This window comes from Amblyraja radiata, chromosome 38 (assembly GCF_010909765.2).
Source record: "Amblyraja radiata isolate CabotCenter1 chromosome 38, sAmbRad1.1.pri, whole genome shotgun sequence".
In the NCBI taxonomy this organism is placed as follows: Eukaryota; Metazoa; Chordata; class Chondrichthyes; order Rajiformes; family Rajidae; genus Amblyraja; species Amblyraja radiata.
The window spans coordinates 12,877,911-12,891,985 of NC_045993.1; the positions used below are offsets into that span (position 1 = coordinate 12,877,911).

A 14,075-nucleotide genomic window follows, 5' to 3' on the forward strand; every position below is an offset into this window, starting at 1 on the left:
GGTCACAGTTTAAGGATAAGGGGGAAGTCTTTTAGGACCGAGATGAGAAAAACATTTTTCACACAGAGAGCGGTGAATCTCTGGAATTCTCTGCCAAGAAGGTAGTTGAGGCCAGTACATTGGCTATATTTAAGAGGGAGTTAGATGTGGCCCTTGTGGCTAAGAGGATCAGGGGGGTATGGAGAGAAGGCAGGTACAGGATACTGAGTTGGATGGTCAGCCATGATCATATTGAATGGCGGTGCAGGCTCGAAGGGCCAAATGGCCTACTCCTGCACCTATTTTCTGTTTCTACAACACTCTCCAGAGCTCTCCCATTCACTGCCCATGTTAGACTTCCCAGATTGCAACACTTCACACTTCTCTGTATTAAATTCCATCAACCACTCCTCAGCCTGCCTGCCCAACCGATCAAGACCCTGCTGCAATTTTTAACAACCGTCTTCACTATTTACAATACCACCCATTGTTACATAATCTCCAAAATTGGTAATCATGCCATGTGCGTTCTCATCCAACATGGGGCGCTATTTGCAGAAGCCAATTAACCTACAAAGTCATGCATCTTTGGGATTTAGGGGAAACCGGAATACCTGGAGGGAACTCCCGCAGTCGCAGGGAGAAAGCGCATAATCCATCAAGATAACGCCCGAGGTCAAGATCGAACCTGCATCGCTGGTGATGTGATGCAACAGCTCTACCGGCTGTGCCACCCAGGTCCATCCACCTCTGACCCTGTAATATTCACTGGTAGACAGAAATGCTGGAGAAACTCAGCGGGTGAGGCAGGAGCGAAGGAAATAGGCGACGTTTCGGGTCGAGACCCTTCTTCAGACTGATGTGGGGGGTGGGGTGCGGGAAGATTCACTTGTTCTTTTAATTAATTTATGCTCTCACGTGGAGGTTGCAAATTAAATGTTATCAGCCTGTGCGCCCTGAAATCTGTTACAATCTTTGAGCAGGACAATCGAGCACATCTATAATATTATCCCAGCCTAAAGGGCCTGTCCCACTGTACGAGCTAATTCAAGAGTTCTCCTGAGTTTCCCGATTCAAACTCGGAGAATTATGGTAATAACCGCTCGTAGGTACTCGGGGCTCTCGTGGACATTTTTCAACATGTTGAAAAATCTTCATGAGCTTACCCCGTTTCCCGAGTACCTGCCGTTAGCGTTACGAACCGCTAAGAGACGCCTCGAGCTCCGACGTACCCGCTACGTACATTCTACGTGCTTACCATGAGTTCGATTTTTTTTTAAACTCGGGAGAGCTCTTGATTTACCTCGTACCGTGGGACAGGCCCTTTACTTGATCGCAGCCGGCAAGCCCCCAACAGGAGGAAGTAGACGGAGAGCGGAGGGCCAGTACCTGCAGTAGCACCTTGCGTACGTCAGCATCATTGCGGCTCAGGGTCAGCTGCCCCAGCAGCAGCTCTGCCGTCAGCCTCTGCGTCACAAACTGCGACACCCGGCTGCCATCGTATCCATTGAAGACCCCGTAAAGGAAGCATTCGTCTTCCCTGGAGGAGAGAAAAAGGAAATTAGTGGCAGCACAGTGGAGTAGTTGCTGCCTCACAGCGCCAAAGACCCGGGTCCAATCCCGACCTGGGATGCGGTCTTGGAGTGGCCTTCCCCACCATCCAAGGGATTTACCGGAATCGCTGCCTCAAAAAGGCAGCCAGCATCATCAGAGACCCACACTACCCTGGCCACAGACTCATTTCACCCTTGCCATCGGGAAGAAGGTACAAGAGCCTGAAAACTGCAACATCCAGGTTCCTCACATTTCCCCACATTATACTGCATCTGCCCACTCACCCAACCTGTCCAAGTCACCCTGCAGCCTCATAGCATCCTCATCGCAGTTCACACTGCCACGCAGCTTTGGGTCATCCGCAAACTTGGAGGTCACATTTAATTCCTTTGTCTAAATCGTTAATATATATTGTAAATAACTGGGGTCCCAGCACCGAGCCTTGCGGAACCCAACCAGTCACTGCCAGCCATTCTGAAAAGGACCCGTTAATTCCTAATCTTTGCTTCCTGTCTGCCAACCAGATCTCTATCAATGTGAATACCCTGCCCCTAATACCATGTGCTCTAAACTTGCACACTAATCTCTTGTGTGGGACCTTGTCAAAGGCTTTTTGAAAGTCCAGGTACTCTACATCCACTGGCTCTCTCTTATCCATTCTACTTGTTACATCCTCAAAAAATTCGCATTGATTCCAGAATAATCCAGAGATAACTACCCTGGTGGTACTTCATTCCCTTTCCTTCCTACGTCATTGGTGCCACCATGTATAACGACTTCAGGTTGCTCCCTGTCCCAAAGCATCCAAAGAATGTCATGCAGCCGCTCTAAGACGTCTTGGACCCTGGCACCAGGGAGGCAACACACCATCCTGGGGTCTCGACTGCTGCTTAATGTCACAGAATCGCATGTCTGTGCCCCCCAACTAAAAAGTTGCCAACCACGATGGCTCTGAGTGATGGTACTGCTTCCCTGCAGAGCATCGGAACCAGGCTCGGTGCCACAGCCCTGCCTGGTAATGGTGCTTAACCATGACAAGTCATCCCCACCGACAGCATCCAAAGGGGTGTACCTGTTTTAAAGGGGATGGCCATGGGGGTCACCTGCACTCCTTGTCTATTTCCCTTCCTCGTGGTCACCCACCATCTCTCTTCTTTGTCCCTGGGCATCACATACTGGTCACATGTCCGAGAAGCGCTCATTCTCCCGAGTGGAGCCTGAGGTCATCCAGCTGCAGCTCGTCCCACAGCACAGTATATATGCAGCTGCGACTGGACTCAATCCCACAGGTGCGGTCATCAGGGCCACCAGCGGTTCCCCTGACCTCCCACATTCAGCAGGAGGAGCACTGTACCAATTTCCTGTACCAGTGAATTATGAAAGAAAAACAAAATCACAAATTCACACACCAAAGCAAATTCGACTTTATCATCTGTATTAGCCTCCAACTGACAGCTCCAGAGCCAAACGCGCACACACTTGCCTTCCACACAGCCTCTCTCCCTGCACAGTTGCTCCGCTACACCTGTTAGCTTTATGTTAGCTGATCAATTTGGATGCTCCAATTGATCCACTGGTTACTTTTAAATTGTCCCACCTCTCAAGTTACCTGGCTCCACAAATCCCCTGCTTAGCTTTTTTTAATGTTCCCAGACTGAAATTGAATGTCAACACTGCCTTCCTGCTGTTGTCCTGCCTCTCAAGTTGTATCAACCTATTACCTGCTTCTCCTGTCTTCCAACTTTCTTCCCCCCCACTGCCATCAGTCTGAAGAAGGGATACCAACAGAAGCATCACCTATCCACGTTCTCCAGAGATGCTGCCTGACCTGCTGAGTTACTTCAGCGCTTTGAGACTTCGTTCAGCTCCTCTACGGCCAAAATGCACACCGATGGGTCTGCAAAGATTTTCAGCAAATCAGTTTTGATAAGATCAAAGCCAAGGTCTTAAAATCCGATCACACAACCGAGGCCAAACCTCTTAAAAGCTGGACCGATTGGATGGTCAAGGGTTCAAACTCACCGAAACCTCAGCCAACCATCCTCCAGGCTGTGGGCCTCAGTGCTGGTCCCGTCCACCTGGTAAATGCGGTTTGTGCCATAGCCGATCCCCGACAGATGGCACACCGTGAGGTCATCTGTCCAGCTGGTCTGCTCCTGCTTGGGGTGGGGATTCAACCATCAATGTCCACCCACAACACTCACCAACATGTGTACAGTGAGGAGGAGGCAGGGAGAGAGTGAGGGGGGATGAGGAGGTGATGGGGCAGAGAAAAGGGATGTGTGGGGTGAGGAAGATAGACAGAGACTGGGATGGAGGGGGAAATCAATGGAGGGACGGAGAGGAGGGGAGGGGAGGAGGAGGGGGGGAGGAGGAGGAGGTAGGGGTAGAGGGACGAAGACCAACAGCTGCTCGCAAAGTCCCCCTCCTCCCCATTTGCCTGATTCTCCCCCTCCCCCTCCCTCCCTAACATCTCAGCTGCTTACATTCTGTAGACCCAGTCTCCTCTGCGACGCCATTACAGCGGAAGCACGTCAGCCCCGTCACACGTCACAGAAATTCTCGGCCGGAGGATGACGCGCAGGTGGGCGGGGCCATGACGTCAGGCCAGAGACGTCTGGTCGAGGCAGTGACGTCGCGTCGGGGGCGGGGCCTAGAGAGAGGAAGAGGGACCCGACGAGTGGAGGAGGGGCCTGGGGAGAGAGGGAGGCGCCTGGGAATGAATGGGGGCTGGAGAAAGGGAGGGGCGCGTAGAGAGGGGGAGGGGCCTGGGGAGAGGGGAGGGGCGTGAAGAGAGGGGGAGGGGCCCGGGAATGGGGGCTGGAGAGAGGGGAGGGGGCTGTAGGGGGAGGGGGCAGGAGAGAGTGGGAGGGGCTTAGAGAGATGGAGGAGCCTGGGGAGAGGGGAGGGGCTGGAGAGAGATGGAGGGGATGGAGAGAGGGGGGAGGGGCTGGAGAGAGGGGAGGGGCCTGGAGAGAGAAGAGGGACATGAGGAGAGGGGCGCGGCCTGGGTAGAGAGGGATGGGCGTGGAGAGAGGGGAGGGGCCTAGAGAGGGGGGAAGGGCCTGGGGAGAGGAGGGGGGGGCCTGGAGAGAGGGGGAGGGGCCTAGAGAGGGGGGGCTGGAGAGAGGGGGAGGGGCCTAGAGAGATGGAGGGGCCTGGGGAGAGGGAGAGTGACCTGACGATTCAGTAATGTCAGTCCCGTGGATTCAGCCGCGGGACTGACATTACTTACCATCGCCCGGCGGGGTCACAACATCTGTACCCTGGATCGCCTCGGCGCAAATGGAGAACAAGAAGGGATGAGACAAAGACTTAAGACTTTTGCCTTCCATCACAATGAGGAGGTGCCTGGTGAGCTCACGAGTCACTGTGGTGGATGTTAATTTGTGTTTATTGTGTGTTTTTGTCATTTTGGTACTATATGTAGGACTGCAAGGCAACAACATTTCGTTCAGACCGCAAGGTTTGAATGACAATAAAGGCTACTTTGACTTTGACTTTGATTGGGGGAGGAGCAGAATTGTCTGCATGGGTTTCTTTAGTTTGAGAGGAGTGCGGATCAGGCAGCATCTCTGGAGAGCATGGATAGGCCACGTTTTGGGTTTGAACCATTCTTCAGACTGAAGAAGGGTCTCGACCCCAAACATCACCTATACCTTCTCTCCAGAGATGCTGCCTGTCCCTCTGAGTTACTCCAACATTTTGTATCTACCTTCGATTTAAACCAGCATTTGCAGTTCTTTCCTGCACATCCAGACTGATTGTGTTGGTTGGAGGAGTGGTGGGGGGGGGGGGGGGGGGGGGGGGGGGGTGGAAGCTGGAAGAGAGGTGGGGCCAGGACGAAGCCTGACAGAGTAATAGGTGGATACAGGTGAAGGAGGCTTTTGGAAGGCAGATGGTCAAGACAAAGGCCAGAGAGGAAGACTAAAGGTGGGAGATAAGGATAGAAGAGCTCCAAATTGTGAAGCGCAAAGGAAGGAATACAAGTGGAAGGGGAAGGGAGAATTGTGGCTAGTCCAGGTGAGGAACGAGGAAGGAGAAAGGAAAATGGGAAAGGGGGGAGGGGGGGTGTTAAGCTAACTAAAATTGAAGAATTCAATGTTCATAATGTGTAGGAAGCAACTGCAGATGATGGTTTATACTGAAGATTGACACACAATGCTGGAGTAACTCAGTGGGTCAGGCAGCATCTCTGGAGAAAAGGAAATGGTGATGTTTCGGGTCAGAAACCTTTTCCAGAGTGAAGAAAGGTCTCAACCCAAAACGTCGCCTATTCCTTTTCTCCAGAGATGCTGCCTGACCCGCTGAGTTACTCCAGCATTTTGTATCTATCAATGTTAATACTGTTGGTTTGTAAGCTACCCAAGTGGTATATGAGGTTCATTGATTTTGGGGTAATGCCAGGGTTTGTTGCTGATCCCCACTGCCCAGTGAGATGGGGGCAAGCCACCATCTTGAACAACTGAAGACTTCTGGTGAAGCGGCTCCCACAGGTCTGCCAGGGATAAGCTTCCAGGGTTTAGACCCAGCAACGATGCACAAACCAACAACGGTGTGTGATGTGGAGGGAAAATTGCAGATACAATGTGCTCCCATTACACTGGTATTTACTGAGCTCATATGTTGCTGAGGTGCTCTTGGGGTATCCTAGATGACTAACAGCGATTCATTTTGCAGATAGTATATCTCTGTGTCCCAGTGGTGGTGTGAATGAATATTTTTGATGGTTGATGAGTTACCATTTAAGTCTTTAAGAAAGAACTGCAGATGCTTCCATCCCCCACCCCCCCCCCCCCCCCACCTCCACCCCCACATCAGTCTGAAGATGGGTCTCGACCCGAAACACCACCTATTCCTTCACTCCATAGATGCTGCCTCACCCGTTGAGTTTCTGCAGCACTTTTGTCTACCGTTTAAGTGTGATTTGTCGTGGATGGTACCAAGTTTCTATGGAGTTTAGTTTAGTTTAAAGATACAGCGCGGAAACAGGCCATTCGGCCCACCGAGTCCGCACTGAACACTATCCTACACACACAAGAGACAATTTACACATACACCAAGCCAATTAACCTACAAACCTGTACGTTTGAGGAAACCGAAGATCTCGGAGAAAACCCACGCGGTCACAGGGAGAACGTACAAACTCCGTACAGACAGCACCCGTAGTCGGGATCAGGATCGGGATCTCTGGCGCTGCAAGCATCGTACCGCTGCACTACCGTGGCTGCCCACAAGTTAGAACAGTACAGTACAACTCGGTTAATGTAAAAATTGTCCCTAGTGGGTGTAGGATAGTGTTATTGTGCGGGGATCGATGGTCAGCGCGGACTGAACTAAACTAAAGCACATGACCAGACCCAGGGCCGGCCTTAAGCCGATTGGACCGATTGCTCCCAATTGGGCCCTGTGCCTAAGGGGGCCCCGCGCTAATTTTCCGTATTTCGTACGGAAATATGAATTCGCATTGTTAAATACAGATTTTTTTAAAAACCCATTCGCCTTGTTAAAAACGAACATGGATAAAAACCACTGCGCAGGCCATCAGACAAAAATGATTTGTTAACTACCACTGTTAGCACTTGTTAACAGTCAGTAGTTAACACATAGTTATACAATGTGTCATCAATGCATCGATCCACATTCCTCAGTAAATGTAATTGTGTTTAGACCAAGTATTAATGACGCCGCGTTCCTTTGAATAAAATTCACGGGACAGTCCATTGCTGGGGTGGAAGGGGTCCCCCATAATCTTGCTGGCTCTGGATCGGCACCTTCTGGTGTATAGGTCCTGCAGGGGGGGCCTATCTGTGTGTGTGTGTAGATGTGTGTGTGTGTGTGTGTAGATGTGTGTGTGTGTGTGCATGCGTGTGTGTGTGTGTGCATGTGTAGGTGTGTGTGCGTGCGTGCGTGTGTGTGTGTGTAGGTGTGCGTGTGTGTGTAGGTATATAGATGTGTGTGTGCGCATCTGTGTGTGCGTGTAGGTATGTGCGTGTAGGTGTGTGTGTGTGTGCGCGTAGGTGTGTGCGCGCGCGCATCTGTGTGTGTGTAGATGTGTGCGTGTGTGTGTAGGTGTGTGATTGTGTGTGTGTAGGTGTGCGAGTGAGTGTGATTGAGGAGATGCTGTGTGATACCAATGGAAGAGGCAGGTGTTTTGACAGCTACTTTACTCTGCCGGTATCAGGTACAGTTGACGGTGCCAGCGTTGTGCTGAGATGACCCCCTGTGTTGAGCGGGGCTACTGCACTAAGGTTGCAGCAGATTCATCTTCACCTCCTTCAGTTTCAGCAGGTTCTGATGTCCGGCTTTAATCACATCGCGGTACGTGGGAGCATCATCTGTAAATCCAGTGTCAAGAGAAAGTGCAGGAAAGGTGACGTTTTAAATGATTCATGATGGACAGAGCAAGGCTTGCCCTCCAGCTGACAATGTCCCAGCGCCCCCATAGACCGGGATTGCTCCCAACCTGCCCTTGGCATGGAGCTGGTCTACCTTCCACCAAAGAGCGTTCCTTAAAACAGGCGGTGGACCGGGACAAATTAAATCAGCCACTTGAAGCACAGATGGGTAAGGTAAGGAGAGGAGTTGCCACACCAGGCTGAGAACGTGGCATCTTGTCAGAATAATTTCTATTGCGCATTCCTATCAAATATACTGTCTCTACAGCAGCTCCGTTTATGAGGATCGGCTGTTCTCTCCGGGTGCTCCGGTTTCCTCCCACACTCCAAAGACGCACAGGTTTGTAGGTTAATTGGCTTGGTATAAATTTTAAATTGTCCCTCGTGTGTATAGGATAATGTTAGTGTGCGGGAATCGCAGGTCGGCGCAGACTTGGTTGGCTAAAGGGCTTGTTTCTGCGCAGTGCCTCTAAACTGAACTAATACTAGGAGCCTGCAGCAAAGGCCGCAGATGGCAACAGGATCAACAAGCTCATCAGGAAGGCTGGCCCCGTCCTGAGGGCAGAGTTGGATTGATGGGAGATGGTCTTGGAGGGGAGGATGCTCCTCAAACTGCGGAGTATCCTGGACAATACAGCTCACCCCCTCCATAAACGCACACTGGTCAACCTGAGGAGCACCTTCAGCAACAGACTGGTTCCACCAAGATGCAGCACAGAACGCCACAGGAGATCCTTCTTCCCTGTGGCTATCAAACTGTACAACTCCTCCCCCTTCTGTTGTGGGGTAGACTGAATCCCCTCTCCACCCCCCCCCCCCACCCCCCCCCCCCCCCCCCCCCCCCCCCCCAATCTTTACACATCCCCAATCCTGGACTTTCCCACTCATCACTTTAGTTTCAGGTTTCATGTATCTTGTTGTGTTTTATGACTATTGGCAGACCCTGGGATAAAGAAAGTTCTATCGTATCGTATGGAGCAGAAGATTGCCTTGCTGAAACCTAGCGTCTTGCAGGTGTTCACTGTTTTGCAGTGAAGAGCACAATCCCACAGGAAGATGAACCAATAAAAGGATATGGTGGAAGGCGCTGGATCTCTGTTCTGGTCACAAAGATGTTTTCTCCAGCATGTGGATCCAATTTCTGACCTTGAAGGAAGTTGAGAACGAGAGGGCTGAAGCCAAACAAATTGTACAAGTTCTTCATGAAATCAGGCCCTCGTCTGGCTACAGGTGGCTGTAGGAAAGAAGAAGTTATTCAAACTCGTGGGTGTGTCTGTCAGTAACCTCTCGCCCCACCTCTGGAACTTCTAGTACACTCCACTGCCAATCCCTGGGATACCCATACCATCGCTCTGGAGCTGCGGGACCTACGATGAATAGGCAATAGACAATAGGTGTAGGAGTAGGCCATTCGGCCCTTCGAGCCAGCACCGCCATTCAATGAGATCATGGCTGATCATCCCCAATCAGTACCCCGTTCCTGCCTTCTCCCCATATCCCCTGACTCCGCTATCTTTAAGAGCCCTATCTAGCTCTCTCTTGAAAGTATCCAGAGAACCGGCCTCCACCGCCCTCTGAGGCAGAGAATTCCACAGACTCACAATTCTCTGTGAGAAAAAGTGTTTCCTCCGTTCTAAATGGCTTACCGCTTATTCTTAAACTGTGGCCCCTGGCTCTGGACTCCCCCAACATCGGGAACATGTTTCCTGCCTCTAGCGTGTCCAAACCCTTAACAATCTTATATATTTCAATAAGATCCCCTCTCATCCTTCTAAATTCCAGAGTGTACAAGCCCAGCCGCTCCATTCTCTCAGCATATGACAGTCCCGCCATCCCGGGAATTAACCTTGTACACCTTCGCTGCACTCCCTCAATAGCAAGAATGTCCTTCCTCAAATTAGGGGACCAAAACTGCACACAATACTCCAGGTGTGGTCTCACTCTTGAAAAACACTCTTGAGGCTGCTGAGAAGGACGATGAGCTGAATGACAAGGTACCCACAATGTTCATCATCGTCTTCTCCGTGGATTGTCACCTTGTCTGGTGGAGAAGCTTGTGTGGACCTGAGATCCTGAGAGCGATGCCGTCTGGAGCTATGCTCCTGGTAGGGCCACCCATGGCGGTAAGGTCGAGGGGGAGGTCTCTGACATAGACCTCAAAGACCAACCAACCTCAAAGATCCAACCAAGACCTTAATGGTGAAACAGGCAGAGGACGATGGCTGACCTTAGTGGAGCGCCACAATGGCTGGGAAGGCGGATGAAGGCTGCAGCAGAAAAGGGTCTCCGGTCGTCTTGGACTCCATGCCACTGGATCCTGACCCAGATCTGTCAAGGACCGTGGGATGGCTGTCTGTGCACCAGTCTCCCCACGTTAAACAAAGTCACGCACAGGCGTCCTCCATATAGGGAATAGCATCCTGGAGACACCCATGATCAGCCACGTCCGAAGGGGGCCTAAGAGCTACTCTGAGATCTGAAGATCTAGGAGTACATAGTTCCTTGAAGGTGGCGTCACAGGTGGATGGGGTGGTCAAAAGGGCTTTTGGCACATTGGCCTTCACCAGCCAGAGTATTGAGTACAGAAGTTGGGGGGTCATGTTGCAGTTACATAAGACGTTGGTGAGTCCGCAATTAAAGTATTGTGTTCAGTTTTGGGCAAAATGTTAAAGGAAAGATATTGTTAAGTTGGAAAGGGTGCAGAGAGGATTTACAAAGATGTTGCCACAACTCGAGGGTCTGCTCTATAGGGAGAGGTTCAGCAGGCTGGGACTCTTATTCCCTGGAGCATAGGAGGATGAGGGGTGATCTTTTAGAGGTGTATAAAATCATGAGAGAATTAGTTTGAGTAGTCTCTTGCCCAGAGCAGGGAAATCGAGAACCAGATGGCATAGGTTGAAAAGATGAAGGGCAAAAGATTTAATAGGAATATGAGGAATTTATTGCACGCAAAGGGTGGTGGGTGTATGGAACGAGCTGCCGGATGAGGTAGTTGAGGCTGGGACTGTCGCATCGCTTAAGTAACATTTAGACAGTTACTTGGGTAGAACGGGTTTAGAGGAATATGGGCCAAACGCAGGCAGGTGGTACTAGAGTAGATGGGACATGTTGGCCAGTGTGGGCAAGTTGGGCAAAAGGGTGCGGAGTTGATTGCTGGACGGCATGGACTAAAGTTATTCCCTCCACAGATGCTGCCTGAACCGATGAGTTCCTCCAGCACTTTTGTTTTTTGAAGTTCCAGCATCTGCAGTTCTTTGTGTCTCTAACAAAAACGGCTTGTTGGGTGTTTACAAAAACATTTCTATTTTAAGGGCCTGTCCCACTCTCCCGAGTTATTCACAAATTCTCCCGAGATTTCCCCTTGATTCAAACTCGCGGAATATTGGTAACGCGGCCGTAGGAGTTTGTAGATATATCGTAGCGGCTCGTTATGCCAGCCGTAGGTACTCGTGGCATCAGGTAAGTCGGGACGTTTTTTCCTGCCCGATAAAAAATGTCCACAAGTAAAAAAATGGTCGGGATGAAAGAAATTGCAACTTTTTACTCGTAAGGAGGGCATCGAAATACTAGTGGAATTCGTAGACATACTCGTAGGAGTTCGTGAACATAGTCGTGGAAGGTCGTAGGAGTTCGTAGATTACCATGTTCTTGATTTTTTTTTTGATCCTTTAAACTCGGCAGAGGTTTTGAATTAAGTCTTGAAAGTGGGACAGGCCCTTTACAGTTCTGCTCTGGCTGGAAGAGGAATGCCGACTGGACTGGTAACGAGGAGGAGGAAGCGTGATGATGGTTCTAGGATGCCACAGGTCGTCAATAGCAATGTCTGCGAGCACATGTGGAGGGAGACGCGGTGCGGAGTGTGCTCCTGTGGCCTCACCTCTGTCGGCAGGGAAGCGCTGCTGATTCTGTAGCTCTTCTCCGTCTTGCTGCTTGATGCCGGGAGGCTGGCTACAAGGGAAGGAATCACAGGATAGTGGAATGGTTACAGCACAGGCATCAGACCCTCTACCGGAGCACACCCTGGTACCACCCCAAGCCCCCGCGCCAGAGCCGTGTAAATGTTTCTTCACCAGACATGCGGCTCAGTGGCGAGGCCGGTAGAGCTGCTGCCTCACAGCACCAGCGACCCAGGTCGATCTAGACCTCAGGTGCTATCTGCGTGGAGTTTGCACGTTCTCCCTGTGACCGCGCGGGTTTCCACCAGGCGCTCCGCCTTCCTCCATCGTTCCAAAGACGTGCGGGTTTTTACGTTCATTGGCCTCTGTCAAATTCACCGCGCTGTGCAGAGAGTGGATGCATAAAAGAGAGGGATAGCAAAAAGCTAATGTGAATGGGTGATCGATAGTCATTGTGGACTTGGTGAGCTGAAGGACCTGATTCCACGCTGCATCTCTAAATCTCTATCTCTCTCCTGTCCGTGATAGAACCTGCAGGCAGGGTATCTGATGGCAGCATATTCCCATCAAAAGTATTAAGGGCCTGTCACACTTTCGTGACCTTTACAGGCGACTGCCGGCACCCGTCATAGGTCGCCGAAATTTTCAACCTGTTGAAAATTCGACACCGACCAGAAAAACGCCACGACTCTTTGGAGACCTCTCACAACCATAGGAGACCTCTCACAACCACAGTCGCCAGGTGTCGCCTGTATGGTCGTGAGAGGTCTCCTATGGTCTTGAGAGGTCTCCGAAGAGTCGCAGCGTCTTTCTGGTCGAACTGTGAATTTTCAACACGTTGAAAATTTTGCCGACCTATATCGAATACCAGCAGTCGCCTGTAAAGGTCGTGTAAGTGGGACAGGCCCTTATTACTCTTCAATATCCTCCACTTCTCGAACTCTCCACTGTTCACTGTCTAGACTATCCTTGTGTTATGCACTTCTATCAGTTCTCCCCCAGCCTGCCCTTCTCCAAAGAATCTTCAGCCTATCCATTTATCTTGAAACTGTAGCCATTCATCCCAGGAATTATATATGGATTGAAAAATGCAGCATGGAAACAGGCCCTTCGACCCACCAAGTCCATGCTGACTGTCGATCACCCATTCACACTGATAACCTCTTTCATATTCACACCCTGCACACTGGGAGCAATCTACAAAGGCCAATTTACCTGCAAACCCGCACGTCTTTGGGATGTGGGAGGAAACGGGAGCACCCAGGCGAAACGTAAAGGGCCTGTCCCACTTGGGCGTCATTTGCGCGTAATTTACGTGACATAATTTAAGCGTCATGACGCACGAAGCACGCATCATACCGCGCACGTGATGTGCGCATGGTGCGCATTACGGGCGCATGGTACGTGGTGACGTAGCCAGTAACAAGCTGGCGCGCGCGACGCCCCAGGATTTTGGGATGTACAAAATCTTCGCAAATGACGCCCAAGTGGGACAGGCCCTTCAGTGGTCATGTCAAGAAGGTGCAAACTCCACACAAACAGCAACCGGGGTCAGGGTCGAACCCGGGTGTCTGGAGTGGTGAGGCAGCAGCTCTACCAGCTGCGACCCTCAGCTCTACTCATTCTTGGCTAAGAATGAACTGCAGATGCTGGGAAAATCGAAGGTAGACAAAAATGCTGGAGAAACTCAGCGGGTGAGGTGGCATCTATGGAGCGAAGGAATAGGTGACGTTTCGACACGAGACGTCACCTATTCCTTCGCTCCATAGATGCTGCCTCACCCGCTGAGTTTCTCCAGCATTTTTGTCTACTCATTCTTGCCACTCTTTTCTGAACCTCTCAAATGGCTTCACATCCTTTCAATAAACTGGCGACCAGAACTGATAATTCCAGTTGAAACACAACATGATTTTTATACTCGCTGGTAAGCCTCAGAATCACATTCACTTTCCCAAATGTACTGCCTTGTTCAATGATCTGTACACCTATATCCCCCAGGTCCCCCTGTTCCTGCAGCTCTATTTGAACCACGTCTTTTGGCCCATACTGCCAATCCTCATTCTTCCCACCAAAATGCATCAGGGCACATTTTACTTTAGTTTAGTTTAAAGATACAGCATGGTACAGGCCCTTCGGCCCACCGAGTCCGCGCCGACCAGCGATCCCCGCACATTAACACTACCCTACACGCATTAGGACCAATTTTACATTTGTACAATTAACTTACAAACCTGTACGTCTTTAGAAT

At 50.8% G+C, this 14,075-nt stretch overlaps 2 protein-coding genes across 3 annotated transcripts in view; both read right to left on the reverse strand.

The window, feature by feature from the left end:
* tab1 (TGF-beta activated kinase 1 (MAP3K7) binding protein 1) overlaps nucleotides 1-4,136 on the reverse strand; it is a 40,941-nt gene extending 36,805 nt beyond the window's left edge. The window contains exons 1-3 of one of the 2 annotated variants that reach the window (XM_033013077.1): nucleotides 4,020-4,136; nucleotides 3,556-3,692; nucleotides 1,369-1,519 (exon numbers count right to left, since the gene is read on the reverse strand). In XM_033013077.1, the coding sequence (XP_032868968.1) occupies nucleotides 1,369-1,519; nucleotides 3,556-3,692; nucleotides 4,020-4,052 (321 nt within the window). In that variant the 5' untranslated portion in view covers nucleotides 4,053-4,136. The remainder of the gene's footprint in view (nucleotides 1-1,368; nucleotides 1,520-3,555; nucleotides 3,693-4,019) is intronic. The other variant, XM_033013078.1, reaches the window with a different exon arrangement.
* Nucleotides 4,137-7,779: 3,643 nt separating this feature from the next.
* Nucleotides 7,780-14,075, reverse strand: part of fam227a (family with sequence similarity 227 member A) — a 75,413-nt gene continuing 69,117 nt past the window's right edge. Inside the window, exons 12-14 of the mRNA XM_033013149.1 lie at nucleotides 11,809-11,879; nucleotides 8,982-9,165; nucleotides 7,780-7,871 (exon numbers count right to left, since the gene is read on the reverse strand). Coding sequence (XP_032869040.1) covers nucleotides 7,780-7,871; nucleotides 8,982-9,165; nucleotides 11,809-11,879 — 347 coding nt within the window. The remainder of the gene's footprint in view (nucleotides 7,872-8,981; nucleotides 9,166-11,808; nucleotides 11,880-14,075) is intronic.